Raw genomic sequence first — 14,647 nt, forward strand, 5'->3', positions numbered from 1 at the left:
TACGTCCAAAGATATTGCCCAATAAGTGATGTATCGCAAGCTTTACACCAGGAATGACAAGACTTCTTCCTCTTCTTTCCTCTTTATGGTAAAACTACTTTATATTAAAGATGAAAGTAGATCTGTACACTTATTTCCGTCATCAGGTTTTGAATGGAACAACCACACTTACCTGATATTCCTATTTTGTTGTGTTATATTTAAAAAAAAATCTCAGCATTCAGTTCTGTGACATGGATTGATGATAGGTTTGGCGCGGAACACCCACACTGACCTATTAGATCTGTCGGAACATTTATGATAGTTCTTTAAATTCAGGAAAATATACGTTATTTTATTAAATGGAATTGAAGAATGCATTTTGATGTAAAGCGCGGAACAACCACACTGACCTTGTGAATCTTAGTCATTTAGACAGGCCACTCTTTATAGACAGAATCTAAAGCATAAGTTCCTGCTTTGTTCCTCTAATGTATTTAGAAAAATAATACTAAAGTATATTATTGGTAATTCTAAATTAGCCGAGCAATGCTTCTTTGTTGAAAGTTGGAATTCTAATTTCCTAACCCAATTTTACAGTTGGTAAATCTCGTGATGATTCTCTGCGTATTCCGGCTAGAGATGGTCAATGGATGAGAAATTTTATATTTGAGAAATGAGCGATTTGTGGTTTAAATAAATATGTTCTAGTACATAGATTTGCTTGGTTTATTAATTTTACGAGTTCGCCCACATAAGCTGGTAGAATGTTCAAGATAGAATGAGATTTGCCAATGTCTAGATAGAGAGATACAAAAGGAAAGTTAGTGTTGATTTATTACTAGCGTCCCCTTTGGAGATTTATTTTCCAATAGTTGTTTAATGCTTCTCTGGCCTTGCATTTCCATGACAGTTTTGAAGGAAGTTGATCTTTTAGATTAGTCAGAGAAGGAAGATTATAATATATGTATAGAAGTTCTGCTACTCGGTTAAGGACAATTAATTCATGCACAATTAATTCATGCATGTTTGCAGAATATATTGTTTCTCTAGCGCCATTTCAGGTTGTCGAACTATTTTCTGAATTTCTGCATCTATAGTAAGTTCACCAAAAAGCAAGTATAATTTTGAAATTGTTGTTGTTCAAGAGGAGAGAAATCGAATTTGTCTCAGAAGGTTTCAGTTTGAATTGACTTTTAGTTTTCACGGTTTTTGAATATTTTTTTTTTATTTTTTTTTTTATAATTGTTCACTTTTTGTACATTATGACTTAGATGGATAGTTGTCTTATTGGCACTCATACCATATTTTATTTATATTAAAGATTGTTTTCCTATATAAAAATTTATAAAAATTTGAATTTGCAATTTATTACTTTGCCGGTTTTATATTTTGTGTAAAAAATATACGTTTTGAATATCTATTTGTGTTAAGTAAACTGATGCTTGTCTTTTGTCGTTTATCGTTTCTGTCATGGAGTTGTCAGTTTGTGCACGACTTATTATTATTACTATTAGACCATCATATTACGAATTTGAAAGCCTTGTTAGATGGAATAGTCGCATAAAACCAGTATAAATGTCCATCAAATTCTTATACAGAGACAGAACCTTGGACTTCAATTGGATTAATAATACTAACAAGGGAAGTCACTGATTATACTTCGAAGTTTCTGAATGATATATACAAACATAACGTAAACTGTCATATAATATGTAATCTGTTTATAAAATTATGAGCATATTTGATACTTTGAACGATATTATAACTTTGTTGATGGATAGATCTTGTCAACAGTCGATACAACAATTTCTTCATCTGAGCGATTAATATCATTCTTTGATTTTCCACACATGATCGATCCTTGGTCAAACAGCTGTTGAACCTCCTCCAACTTAAGACCCTTTGTTTCGGGCAGAAAGATAAAAATAAATATCAATGCTATTGTGACAATTCCAACAAACAACCAGTATGTACCTAAAAAATAATAATCCCTTTTGTTATATCATCGTCACAAAAGGTGTATAAAGGGCGAAAAATTAAACATATAGCTGAAAAATTTCAGTATTTATAAATGACAAAAGATGACCGCGAATTCTGGAAGCATTTTGTAAGCTTTAACTTCTAAAAAGAGACGATACACTGAAAGCAATTAATTTCTTTTCTGATAATTTACGAACACACTAGATTTTAGTTTAAACTTACCATATGCTGTGATATTTTCAATTAACGTCAGAAATGTTAAAGAAACTAGTAAATTAAAAAACCAATTTGTTGAAGTCGCCATGGCACTACATGCACTTCTTGCCCAGAGAGGGTAAATCTCCGAATTTATTGTCCAAGGAACTGGTCCTAAACCTATTAATATAAATACAAATAGAAGATATATAGTTTTTTGAAACTGTTACACATCCGTTATTATTATGCGAAATACCGTCTTCATAAAACTGCTACATTGTCACCATGATTTAAGGTGTATAACCATCATTATCTCCCCTATTAGTCTTTGCACATATAAAAAAAATTGGTCAGACTTTTAACTTGTTTCAAATACAAAATACTCGGCATGTATACAGTTGTATCCTGTCAAATACTACAGACAAAATTTCACATAAAATGTCATTGCATTTATAAGATAATAACCGTCACTGGAAGTTAACCAATCAAATGTCCACCCCTTTTCTTTCCTATTTACAAGCTTTAGGAACCATGAGTTAAAATATATGTTTATAACTCAGATTTGATTTTACAGCAATGAAAAGTAGGATTAACTTCCTACAACTGTCAAATTCAACGGAATATTTTTTCGACCCTTTTTCGGATGCAGCCAGTTGTGACGAACAATAATTTGGTGTTATAACACCTTAAGCTCAACCGCACTTCAAACTTTGAGCAATAAAACAGCTGCTTCGACATAAGTGATAGGCAGTAGCGTCTCTTTCAAATGGCTGACTGATTGTGTTTTGGTTGTCCAACATCCAGATGCAAATATTTCATACATGTTCAGGACGACCATTAACTGATTGATGTACAGCCAGTAGCATTTGGGCGTTACAGGACAAATATTCAAATCGTGACTTTAAATACAGTAAACTTTCATTATCTAAGGAATGACTGTAATATTTTTTCTGTCTATGAAGAAATAACATAAAAAATGTGGTACACACTGAATAACAAAGAAAGTTATGAAGGCCCAATGAAGTACGAAATAATTGAAAAGTTATTTACGAGTTTAAGCCGAAAGTTTGAACATTCAATCTGGTCACAATGAAAGATTGTGGACAACAATGATTGGGGAGTTTGAGTAAGTTAGCCAATCTCACAAAATCAAGGATAAGTGGAATAATAAGTTTGAAGACACTTGATTAGACATATTTTTGACAAAATGCTCATGAGAATATGACAACCACAAAGGCGGGTTTGGAGACGGAAAACTCGTCAAAAGACGGTTTACTATCGATAGACGACTACAAGGCAATTGATAGTGGAAAATTTAAGATGATTTTCAACAACAATTTTTACTACGATAAGTTATCAATCCTTGAAATTGGAAACTTTATTGGGACCCCTTCGATGTATTTGTTTCTACTTTTGTAGCGTTTAGCAAACGCTAAGAAACGCCAAACAACGTTTACAAAATTTTGGTTAGAAAGAAAAGCACCCTTAATAATTTACCAGTGATGCATTTATTATGTTCGTTAAAATCTATGACATCACTACACACACGTGCATAACGAAGGAGTTGGGATATATACACCGCATGCTGAAGTCAAATGAACAGGGAAAACCATCAATATAATATATATTGAGAGAAGCTATTTGTGATATGAAATAAATACTAATGACTTCGTGTTGGAGTGTCATGTATTACATTCAAATGTTTAGGTTTGAGCGTTCCTGGTGAAAGTAAATATAGTTAGAGCTTCAGACTCACGGGAACTAATTTCACCTATAAATTCCATAAGAAACAATCGGAACACTGTTTTGTAGTAGATACTCCATTAAATGACGGATATCAAAACCAAGTCGAAGGGGTCCCAATAAAGTTTCCAATTTCAAGGATTGATAACTTATCGTAGTAAAAATTGTTGTTGAAAATCATCCTTGGGTATCACCAGCACGATATCAGCACTTCTTTGTTGACTTGAGTTATCATTGATATGTTCATAATTATAAATTAACTGTTAACAAAACTTTGAATTTTTCGAAATACTAAGGCTTTTCTACCTCAGGAATAGATAACCTTTGCTTTATTTGGCAAAATTTTTAAAAACTGTTGGTCCTCAATGCTCTTCAACTTCGTACTTTATTTGGTCTTTATAACATTTTTTTATTCGAGCGTCACTGATGAGTCTTTTTTAGACGAAAAGCACATATGGCGGAAATATAAAATTTCAATCCCGGTATCTTTGATGAGTTCATTTCAACTCATATAAATGAAACGTAAATATTAAAAATCTAAATCTGAATTCTCAAGGTGTGTTCTTTATAAGGTGTATACATTTAATTGAATTAACTTATATAATCAGATGGCAATCAGAATCCAATCAAAGATTACAGTGAATTGAACTTTTTATTAAAGAATACAAAACTGGCTCTCTCTTTTTTTTAAAGATAAAACAAGATAGCTGACATGGATTAAATTAAAGTGAGACCACCAATCTGCCAGTATCAAATCATTTGAAAACAACAACAACACTGTATTGCAATATGACCTTTAACATCGAAGGAGTAAACTTGCATTCAGTCGTGTTCATACCCTTTGCAATAGAAAATGAAGGACGGCATCAAACACAAAGTTACTTTTATATAATACTGCACTGTCACTAACTATTCTGTCACTATATTTAAATTTAAAAGTGAGGCAAAATATATTCACCATTCGGTGAGGGGTCTTGCGGTCGTTCTAGACCACCAGAAGCCTTGAAAAAGTACGCCAAATCGTGCATCCCGAGAGTTTCTCGGACTCTTAGGAGGCACAATTATTTGAGTGTCCTTTCCCTTGGAACATCAGTCTCCAAAAACACAAAAAAAAACAGCCAGGTTAAAGACACCAGCCAAGTTGAAAACACCAGCCAAGTTAAAAAAATACCTCAGTCAAAACAGAAGGTTGTATCAACACCGAAATCTACTAAGATTGAGGTATGCTGATGATGGCAGTCAAGATCATCAGATACTTCTTACTGACAGTCAACCTTCTGTGAAGAAAGAAAATCCTGTTAATATATTTAAAACCAAAGACCTAAAATACAATTATAAAGTTGCGAATCTCTTCATGTATCATATAGGTGTCATACCACCAATTACTCCCTCAAATTTAGAACGTAGGCCTACTCTGACAAAAAATAGTGCATTTGATGTCATTTTCACCTAAACTAACCAATAAATTTGCAGAAATGAAACTTTTGTTGAAAGAGAGATATATCAAGACCATTTTGAGCCAAATTTTATCTGTCTAGGAGTTTGCATTTAAAATTGAGGATAAATACGCTCCATGGAATACTAATTTAAGATTTCCTGAAAACCAGGGGTTATTTTCGGTGGTCCCTCCTTTCGGGAGCTCTCTTCTTTCTTATATGATTTTGAATGTATATTGAAAATTGGCATGCAGAATGGTGACATCTGTACAATTCAGGATATACCTAGTTTCTATAAAGTTAAACTTACGGTAAAGTATTTAGAAAGCTGTGAAAATTGCAAAAAATATATGTCTCTGTTAAACACATCGGCGAATGTGAATTCAGTCCGGTCAACTTTTTTAGCAGAAAAACATTTTTTTTTACTATAAATTTATATTTTCGTATAATTTGTTTATAAATCTCACAGATTCCTGAATTACTTGTACAAATATTGTCAAAGATATTAACACTTATTGTCGACAAGTTGAATATATGTATAGCGTAAAACGACGAGTGTGAATACCGTCCGGTCAACTTTATTTGCTCAAAAATATTTGTTTTCACTTATTTTGTTTGATTTTCATAAAATATATTTTAATATCTTTAAGGTCTACAAATATTAAACCAATCTACCGAATAACAAAAAAGTTATGACTATTTATATCTCGTCCGGTCAACCGTCCTGTCACTATCCGGGCAATCATCCTGTCATTAGGGCTTCCCCACACTTCCGGTTAATCACGGGAACCACCATCACATAATAAAAAAGCACCTTATAATAAAAAAGCACCTTATAATAGAAAAGCACCTTATAATAGAAAAGCAACTTATAATAAAAAAGCACCTTATAATAAAAAACCACCATCTTATAATAGAAAACCACCATCTTATCTTCTTATAATAGAAAAGCACCATCTTATAATAGAAAAGCACCATCTTATAATAGAAAACCACCATATTATAATAGAAAACCACCATCTTATAATAGAAAAGCAATAAAAAAGACACATAAGACAGCTATGGCGTTCCATATGATTGTCACCTTTGTAATCAAACAACAAAGAAGCATGGATATTCAGGTAAGCACAAATATAACATGTACAATAAGATATAGTTTATTTCGATGACGGACGATGTTTCCGTTTATGATTCTCTCTTGTCTATTTGGATTCCCCCTTCGCATTTGCGATTTTTGTCATCAAATGTTTACTAAGAAATGTCACGCTGAGGTAACTCCGTAAGGGAAACATGTCGTCGAAAAATTAAAAAAAGTTAAATTTCTTTTAAATTTGGACAAATTAAAGAATTTTCATCAGAAAAACGTATATCTACATAAGTTTGATAATAAAACCTAGCTATTTAGTTAAAAAAAAGTATGCATAACATTTTTTTTATTTGAAGTTTCATGTAACTTTAAAACATACCTGGAGCAAATGCCATTAGATACAAAACCAGTCCCATCAATCCCATCCAAGAGTAAGATGATGGGCAAAAATTGTCAGCCCAAACCAAGTCATTTGGTAAACTGGACGAGTTACATCGACCGAATGAAGAATATGCGGGTTCTTTATAAGGAAGACATGATCCGTTGACCGCTGTATTGCCTGATTCTGTATAACAAAATCCACAATCAGATGTCTGAATACAGGATTGACATGAGCTGAAATGAATGAATCGAATAAGTAATCAAAATAGTTGATTGTATTTTACTTGCACTAAGTTTTAAATTATGATTTCTTTTGTATTTTAATGAGCTATGCTGCTAGAAAGATACACCGTCAACACAAACACACACAATTATTGTTTTATCTGCAAATGTTGTTTACCTCAATCTTTATTCAAACAATTGTAATACTACATTTCTTAGATCTTGGCAGAAAAAACGGAACAACGATAAAGTAAAATCAAACGCCTCAGTTCAAAAATTAGAAAACCACTGCATTTTGTCATCATTTATCCGTTGATCTGTTCGTATTGGTGCGTGTTTGATTATTTCTTTTGGACAAATGGATATTACTAAAGATGTTTAAACCAACCCCTATTTGTGCCTGTCCCAATTCAGACACCAAAAGCCTCTGTTAGTCCTTTTGTGTTTTTTGTTTTAAAATTTGGTGCATATGCATGTTTCGGTGGTTATAGTGGTGTTCGTGTCGCTTAACTAGTGCATATAAACATAAGTGTGTAGGTGTCAGCTGAAGCTAACCTCAGAGTGTGGTATTTTCTCGCTACTTTGAAGACCCATTTGACACATTTCCCGTTTCCATTCTCGATTATAATTGATTTAATGTAATAATAGTTATCAAAGGTACCAGATTTATAATTTAATACGTCAGACGCGCGTTTCGTCTACATAAGACTTATCAGTGACGCTCTCATCAAAATAGCCCTTATGTTTTTTTAATCTTGTTAGTTTCTATCATCGGTTGAAATGTTTGAAAATATTCTCATATAAAAAAGATGTGGTATGATTGCCAATGAGACAACTCTCCACAAGAGATCCAAAATGACTGAAATATGAACAACTATAGGTCACCGTTCGTCCTTCAACAATGAGCAAAGCCCATACCTCATAGTCAGCTATAAAAGGCTCCAAAAATGACAATGTAAAACAATTCAAACGAGAAAACTAACGGCCTTATTTATATAAAAAAAAATGAACGAAAAACAAATATGTAACACATAAACAAACGACAACCACTGAATTACAGGCTTCTGACTTAGGACAGGCACATATATACATTATGTGGCGGGGTTAAACATGTTAGCGGGATCCCAACCCTCCTACTAACCTGAGACAGTGGGACAGTACAATATAAGAACGAAATATATAAATCAGTTTAAAAAGGCGTAACTCACCAAATGGACAAAAATACAAGTGGACGTGGCCAGGTACTTGTACATCCCAACAACAAAAAGACTAATAAAAATCATGTATCTAAGACTAAAAGAGGGACGAAAGATACCTAAGGGACAGTCAAACTCGTAAATCTAAAACAAACTGACAACGCCATGGCTAAAAATGAAAAAGACAAACAGCAAAGACTAAATTATCAATCCGTACACATCCAACATCCAATGAATTTAGTGTAAAGACGTCATAAACAATCAGAGAAAAACATGACCTTGTGCAATGGATTTAGTGTAAAGACGTCATAAACAGTCAAAGAAAAACATGACCTTGTGTAATGCCAAGTTACAGGTATCGATAGATTGTAAGTTCATGAATGTGTATATGTATGTAACATACTAGTAATATTTAGTTTGCTTTTAATTTACTGATAACAAAATCAATATTTATACCAATAAAAACAATATTCAATGATCTGATCACAGTGTTGAATTGGTAACCTTTTAGAATAAGTTTATTTAAAGGAGCGATAAGTTTACCCGGATCATATCCAGATTTTCAGGGCACGGTTAACAACATTTCCGTAAAAATGAGAATGTGCTATCCCGTTTGAAATAAGTCTTCTACAGGTACAACTTTACTTCAAAACCAAATCTTTATATCTATGGAAAAAATTAGTAAAGGTTTTAAGTAATTTATGGTAACGATATCCCTGGTTTAATAATTTACCAGTATTACATAGATTACGTACATAAATGGGAGATTTTGACAGTTGCAAATGAACAGTATCTTTTTATTGTTTATCTATGACATTTAACATAAAGTTTTAATCAAGAAAAAAGTAAAATTCATACCGTTAATGTTATCTTACTGCCTACGTAGGTGAAGACGTAACATCATTATGAGAAAGCTTTTAGAAAATTGCAACCATAAAATGTTCATGTATAAGTTAATGAACCACACAACTGGCAGTTGGCTCAAATTATTCTAGTCATTGAATTTAATGTACAAACAGGAACAGCACCGACCCCGTTTTAAAATTGTATAACTATGAGACAAATAAACTTTATTTTGTGGAAACAATCAATAAGTAATAATTACAAAATAATCAACAAGTAATAATTACGACATTTCAATATAATGATTTTGAAATAATCAATCAATAAGTTATAATTCCGAAATAATTAAAAAGTAATAATTTCGAAATAATCCAAAAGTAAAAATTTCGAAATAATCAGTAAGTAATGGTTTTGAAAAAATCAATAAGTTATAATTTTGAAATAATTAAAAAGTAATAATTCCGATATTTCAATAAGTAATGATTTTGAAATAATCAATAACTTGAAGTAATAATTTCGAAATTTCGGTTTGCATGCCCCTTTAATATAGCCGGCCTTCTTTTTAAGTAAACTATGCGTTTGATATGCCATTCAAAAGTCTGACATTAAATGCTTTCAAAAATTGTGTGTTTTTGAACGTTATGTATGGTTATAAATGTTTCTACCTGAAATAATTACAGCTGCTGTTTTCTGCGATTTGTTCATGCAATGCAATTGAAGGCGAGCTGTAAGCCGACAATTGGAATCCTACAGCTAAAACTATTAGGCTTATTAATATCCCTACAATATAAAATGTAACAAAAACCTGTGATACTTAATATATCTATTGTAATCAGTAACACTTCTTCTTGTGAAACAAAACAGAGATTTTGTTAAGACGACTCTCGAACTGGATTCTGTCAGTTGTTTCAACTTTGAAAAAAATCTGCGAAGTGATGATCTAGGTTAGGAAGAAACATAATATGAACGTGTAAACTTCTGTATGGCAATTTGATGGCTTCTATTGTTGTGTAAGTCGTCTAATGTTTTTCCCCTTTTTTTTGCAAAGATAGTTTGATATAAAAACAATAATGGAGCAACAAATCGCGAATTTTCACATCAACATGTGTAATTTGGGCAACAGTAGTTTACAGATGTGTAATATAATAAATTGACCCAAGAAAAAGACACAGGATGACAACGAAAAACTGACTATTGCGGTATCAAAGAACTAAGACTGTGAAAACATGTTGCAATTCGTGATAGTGACCGTAATGCGTTATGAGAGTTCAGTGAGCTGGTAAGGTGAAAACAACAGAAAAGTTGCATATACCTTTTCAATGATTGAGGTGACACAATCAATATACCTCTATCAATAGGGCATTAGCTACGATTTCGACAACACGAAATTTATAAAAGCGGAATATTTAAATACTTATTCGCTATCAACTGTCAGTTTCGATTAATTTTGTCATAAACAAGCTAAAAGATTAGAAAATACAGCAATGGCTTGCAAGTCAATAATTCAACCCTTATCATGGCACCTTTTAATTTAACTTTTTGCTGGAAATCGGTTACGGATGTGGTAACCGTGTTCAGTTATAAGAAAAGTAAATTCTATCTACATTTAAAAGTGAAACAATATGTGTGCCACCATGAAAAGAAAACCTCCCATTGAATTAATCATCCTGCAATCAATTATAGATAAAACGATGACTTTAAAAAAATCAAAAATCTATAACATTTAATTAACGATTTCACGTCTGTCAATATATGTTTATATCTATGGGTATTTAGGGTCGTGTTAAATCTTTCACAATACAAATAAGAGTTTGGAAACTATTGCAACGTTATTTAAATCCTTTTTTGAGTGACATTTTGTCTTAATCTGTCAAAATCGAGGCCTGGAAAGTTGGAAAATTTAAATTATACCTTATGCATAAATCATACCTTATATGATATGGAAAGTCATTTATTAATGAAAATTACTATAATGAGGGTATGTTTTTTTTTATAAATGATCAAATCTTGGATGAAAATTTGAACAGCCAAAATCTCAGTAAAACAGTTTTCACCAATTTTGTAGGGAATTATTCTACTGTCTCTTGCAATCCAAGGTAGTTGCATAATATGATTTCAGAACACGGCATATTATATACTACTAGAACACACCCGTGATATCGCGGGTCCGTGACTTAATTAAAGTATCTAACTATAGTATTGTCATTTGATAAAGTCATGCCGATTATAAGATAAACAGTTTTCTCTGCTTTCAAATCTTTCTGTTTGAACCCGTCGAACTGGAACTTATCAATTATTGGTAATATTAATTAATTTAAAAACAAAAGGTCCTGGAATAGAGTATTTTTTAATCAACAGCATTTTCCTATATTAGTTATAAATAAAGTTGAATTCTTTGATTCGCTGTTTTACGTCATGTCCGTTAACAATTTGAAAACTGTACCTATTTTAGTATTCGTATTGTTATCTTAGAAAGTCTAACTGATCAAAATACTACAATAGGTAACAATTTGACAATTAAGTAGTGTCAACCCTGTGATTATGACCCGTTTAATACTATATAGCATATTAATCCTGAATACACCGTTTGGTGGTGCGCCTGTCAGATGCGGAACATACAGATAAGGTAATCGGTAATAGGTGAATATACTATTGGTATCGGTATCGGTATCGGACTCGACCCGGAACTTCTTAATTATTGGCAATATTAATTACGTGGAAAACAAAAGGGCCTGTAGTGGTGTAATTTTCAATCTACACCTTTGTACTATATTAGTTATATATAAAGTTGAATTCCTTGATTCGTCGTTTTTACGTGATGACGGCTGACAAATTGGACCTCGTAATTTTAGTATTATAGATACTGACTTAAAAAATAAACAAATTACAAAAAAAATAAGGAGCCTGTTATTTGCGTGTTGTCGTTTGTATCTGTATACCTGGTTATCATATTTTTTTTTCGTTTATTGTTATTGTAAATGCAGGTCGTTAACTTTTTCTCGCTTAAATTGTCTTACATTTTCGGTTCTTTTTATGGCTTACTTTACGGTATTTGTTTTGCTAATTGTTGAAGATCGTACGGTGACTTCTATTACTTTTGGTCTCTGGCAGATATTGTTTATTGGCAATCATACCACATCATCTTATATTTACATTCCCTTTTATTCTGTATTAATATTAGTAACTAAAAGTTTTTATTGCGACAAAAGTTGAGAAGGAACTTTTTGTCCTTACTAACACCCTAAACATCCGAATTCCCACTTTGTTTCTATGAGTGTTTGTGATAATTGTCTTTATTAAATATATTCATTTACAAATGAATGTAAATGCAACTGCAAAATATTATGATCGTACTTTTGGTGTAAAAAAAGGGAAGTATGAGAGTAAAGTGTTTTCCCTACTTTCCCAGAATGTAGATAAACTCATCATAGATACCAGGTTTGAAACTGTTATATTTGCGCCAGATGCGCGTTTCGTCCACAAAAGACTCATCAGTGACGCTGTAGAATAAATTGTTAAAAAGACCAAATAAAGTACGAAATTGAAGATAATATCTCATGAGAAAATTAAAATATAAGTAACCGAGTTTGTGTTAAAACTAATGGTTGTGATAATGGCACGTTTTGTATCGATTATACCCAAAAAAGCCATAAGTATATGAGTAGAAGGTAAACTAAATGATAGAATTTTGAAATGATAACATGGTCGGGTTGTTGTCTCTTTGACACATTCCCCATTTCCATTCTCAATTTTATTTCAAAATATCAAGACAATATGGGACTACCATACTTGTTTTCCTCTGCTATAACATAAAAAAGAAGAAATAATCTTGCAAATTCTTATAAATTAAAAATTTTGGAATTCTATAAATTATAAATTTTGGAATTCTATAAATTAAAAATTTTGGAATTCTATAAATTATAAATTTTGGAATTTTATAAATTATAAATTTTGGAAACTTTAAAACGTTAAGTAAAAGAATTAAAGTCTTAATTAAGCATACATATTCCTACTTGTTTTAAATATTGGTGATTTTGATATAAAGCAGATTAACGTGGTCATTAACATATATATATTCGTATCAAAAATTGTATTCCTGCATCGAAAATTGAAAATCTAAAACTATTTTTTTTTACAATCCCTGTCTAACTTAATACACTTGATGATTAAGGACAGGAGTTGTTTTTGAATATGTTTATAAGCGTTCATCGATTTTCACCTAAATACTAGTACTCATATTTGATTAATAACATTCTAAAACGTATATCAAAATTATAAAAGTCGAAAAAAGGCACAAGCACTAATGTATGAAATCTTTATAATGTATTTACATTTCGCGATCTAAATTACCATCCAGGAGACCTCTAAGGACTAACAACGGTCTGAAGACTTGACACAAACATAAATAAAAGTAAACGTTAGACGTACGCGTGCAATTATATAATGGCAATTTGCATAGTTCTATTTGATTCCATGTTAGAGATTAAAAAAAAAAAGTTACCTGCTTATGAATTACTTTATTGGACGAAAAACTCAACGAGGATTTATCCTGGTGGCTACCTTGTTGAACTTTGAATGTTGAAATTCTTTTCCTTTAATAACTGTACACAGTTAGCATTAGAGGATCCGGGGTAAGATTAAATCGAATACGGATTAAATTCAGCTGAACTACAGACTTGCAGGCCAATAATAATTTTGCTATGTTTTTGAGCTTTTTTTGACAAATTGTGCCAAACTGACAGCTAATAGTTATGTCAATACTTCGCTATAATAAATATTTGAAACAAAAAACAAAATGATATTATTCTATTCAATCTAAATCATATTATGCCCCTTTACATTGCCAACATACCCACTAAGCTGATCAAAGCAAGCAATCGCCTTCCTATTCTCTCTACCAGCCAAACTCCAAGTAAGGAGAAGACGAAGTTTACAAACGATGTTGCTGCTGACATCCATATAGCAGTAGAATTATCTCTAACTCCACTCATTTTTATAATACTGGCACTATAATACCTGAAACGACATTGATAAATTCATAAATATTGGGAAATCACAGTCACTTATGCAGGCGTCTCATTGTCCCGGAATTGATACCAGATGGACATAAGAAAAATTGAAAGTTCGTGAGGGCATCTTAAATCATCGTATGACCGTTAGTTGAGTTTTCATGGTCCGACAGCAGCATCGTTAGTGGTGGCAAAGTCTTTATCATGCCAAAAGACCTTGCGAAGGTTAATTTTTGTGTTGATTTCGTATGTCAAATTTGCCCCATAGTAAGACTATCGTAAGGACATCTTCTCAAATCGTGTCATCTTCGTCTATATTAGTGTAATCATCGTTGCCAACTGGAATTTTTTGCCACACAAAGATAATACGAAGTAAACAAGAAGCTGTCCGGCTTTGTCTTGTCTTGTCTTGGGAAGGCCACACGACAACGTTAAACCCTCGCAAGGCCATCATGTAACCGTAGTATTATAGTACGATGTCATCGAGTTGGAACCACAATGTATGTGCAAACAGCGTAATTTGAGTAGCTCAAGAAAGTCTACAGAACATAGACATGTGAACCTCCAAAAGCT

General features: G+C 32.1%; 1 protein-coding gene across 1 annotated transcript in view; it reads right to left on the minus strand.

The window, feature by feature from the left end:
- Positions 1 to 1,623: 1,623 nt before the first annotated feature.
- Positions 1,624 to 14,647, minus strand: part of LOC134725360 (proton myo-inositol cotransporter-like) — a 33,134-nt gene continuing 20,110 nt past the window's right edge. The window contains exons 5-9 of the mRNA XM_063589115.1: positions 13,918 to 14,081; positions 9,731 to 9,845; positions 6,803 to 7,038; positions 2,185 to 2,337; positions 1,624 to 1,956 (exon numbers count right to left, since the gene is read on the minus strand). Of these exons, the coding sequence (XP_063445185.1) occupies positions 1,742 to 1,956; positions 2,185 to 2,337; positions 6,803 to 7,038; positions 9,731 to 9,845; positions 13,918 to 14,081 (883 nt within the window). The 3' untranslated portion in view covers positions 1,624 to 1,741. The remainder of the gene's footprint in view (positions 1,957 to 2,184; positions 2,338 to 6,802; positions 7,039 to 9,730; positions 9,846 to 13,917; positions 14,082 to 14,647) is intronic.

This window comes from Mytilus trossulus, chromosome 1 (genome assembly GCF_036588685.1).
Source record: "Mytilus trossulus isolate FHL-02 chromosome 1, PNRI_Mtr1.1.1.hap1, whole genome shotgun sequence".
In the NCBI taxonomy this organism is placed as follows: Eukaryota; Metazoa; Mollusca; class Bivalvia; order Mytilida; family Mytilidae; genus Mytilus; species Mytilus trossulus.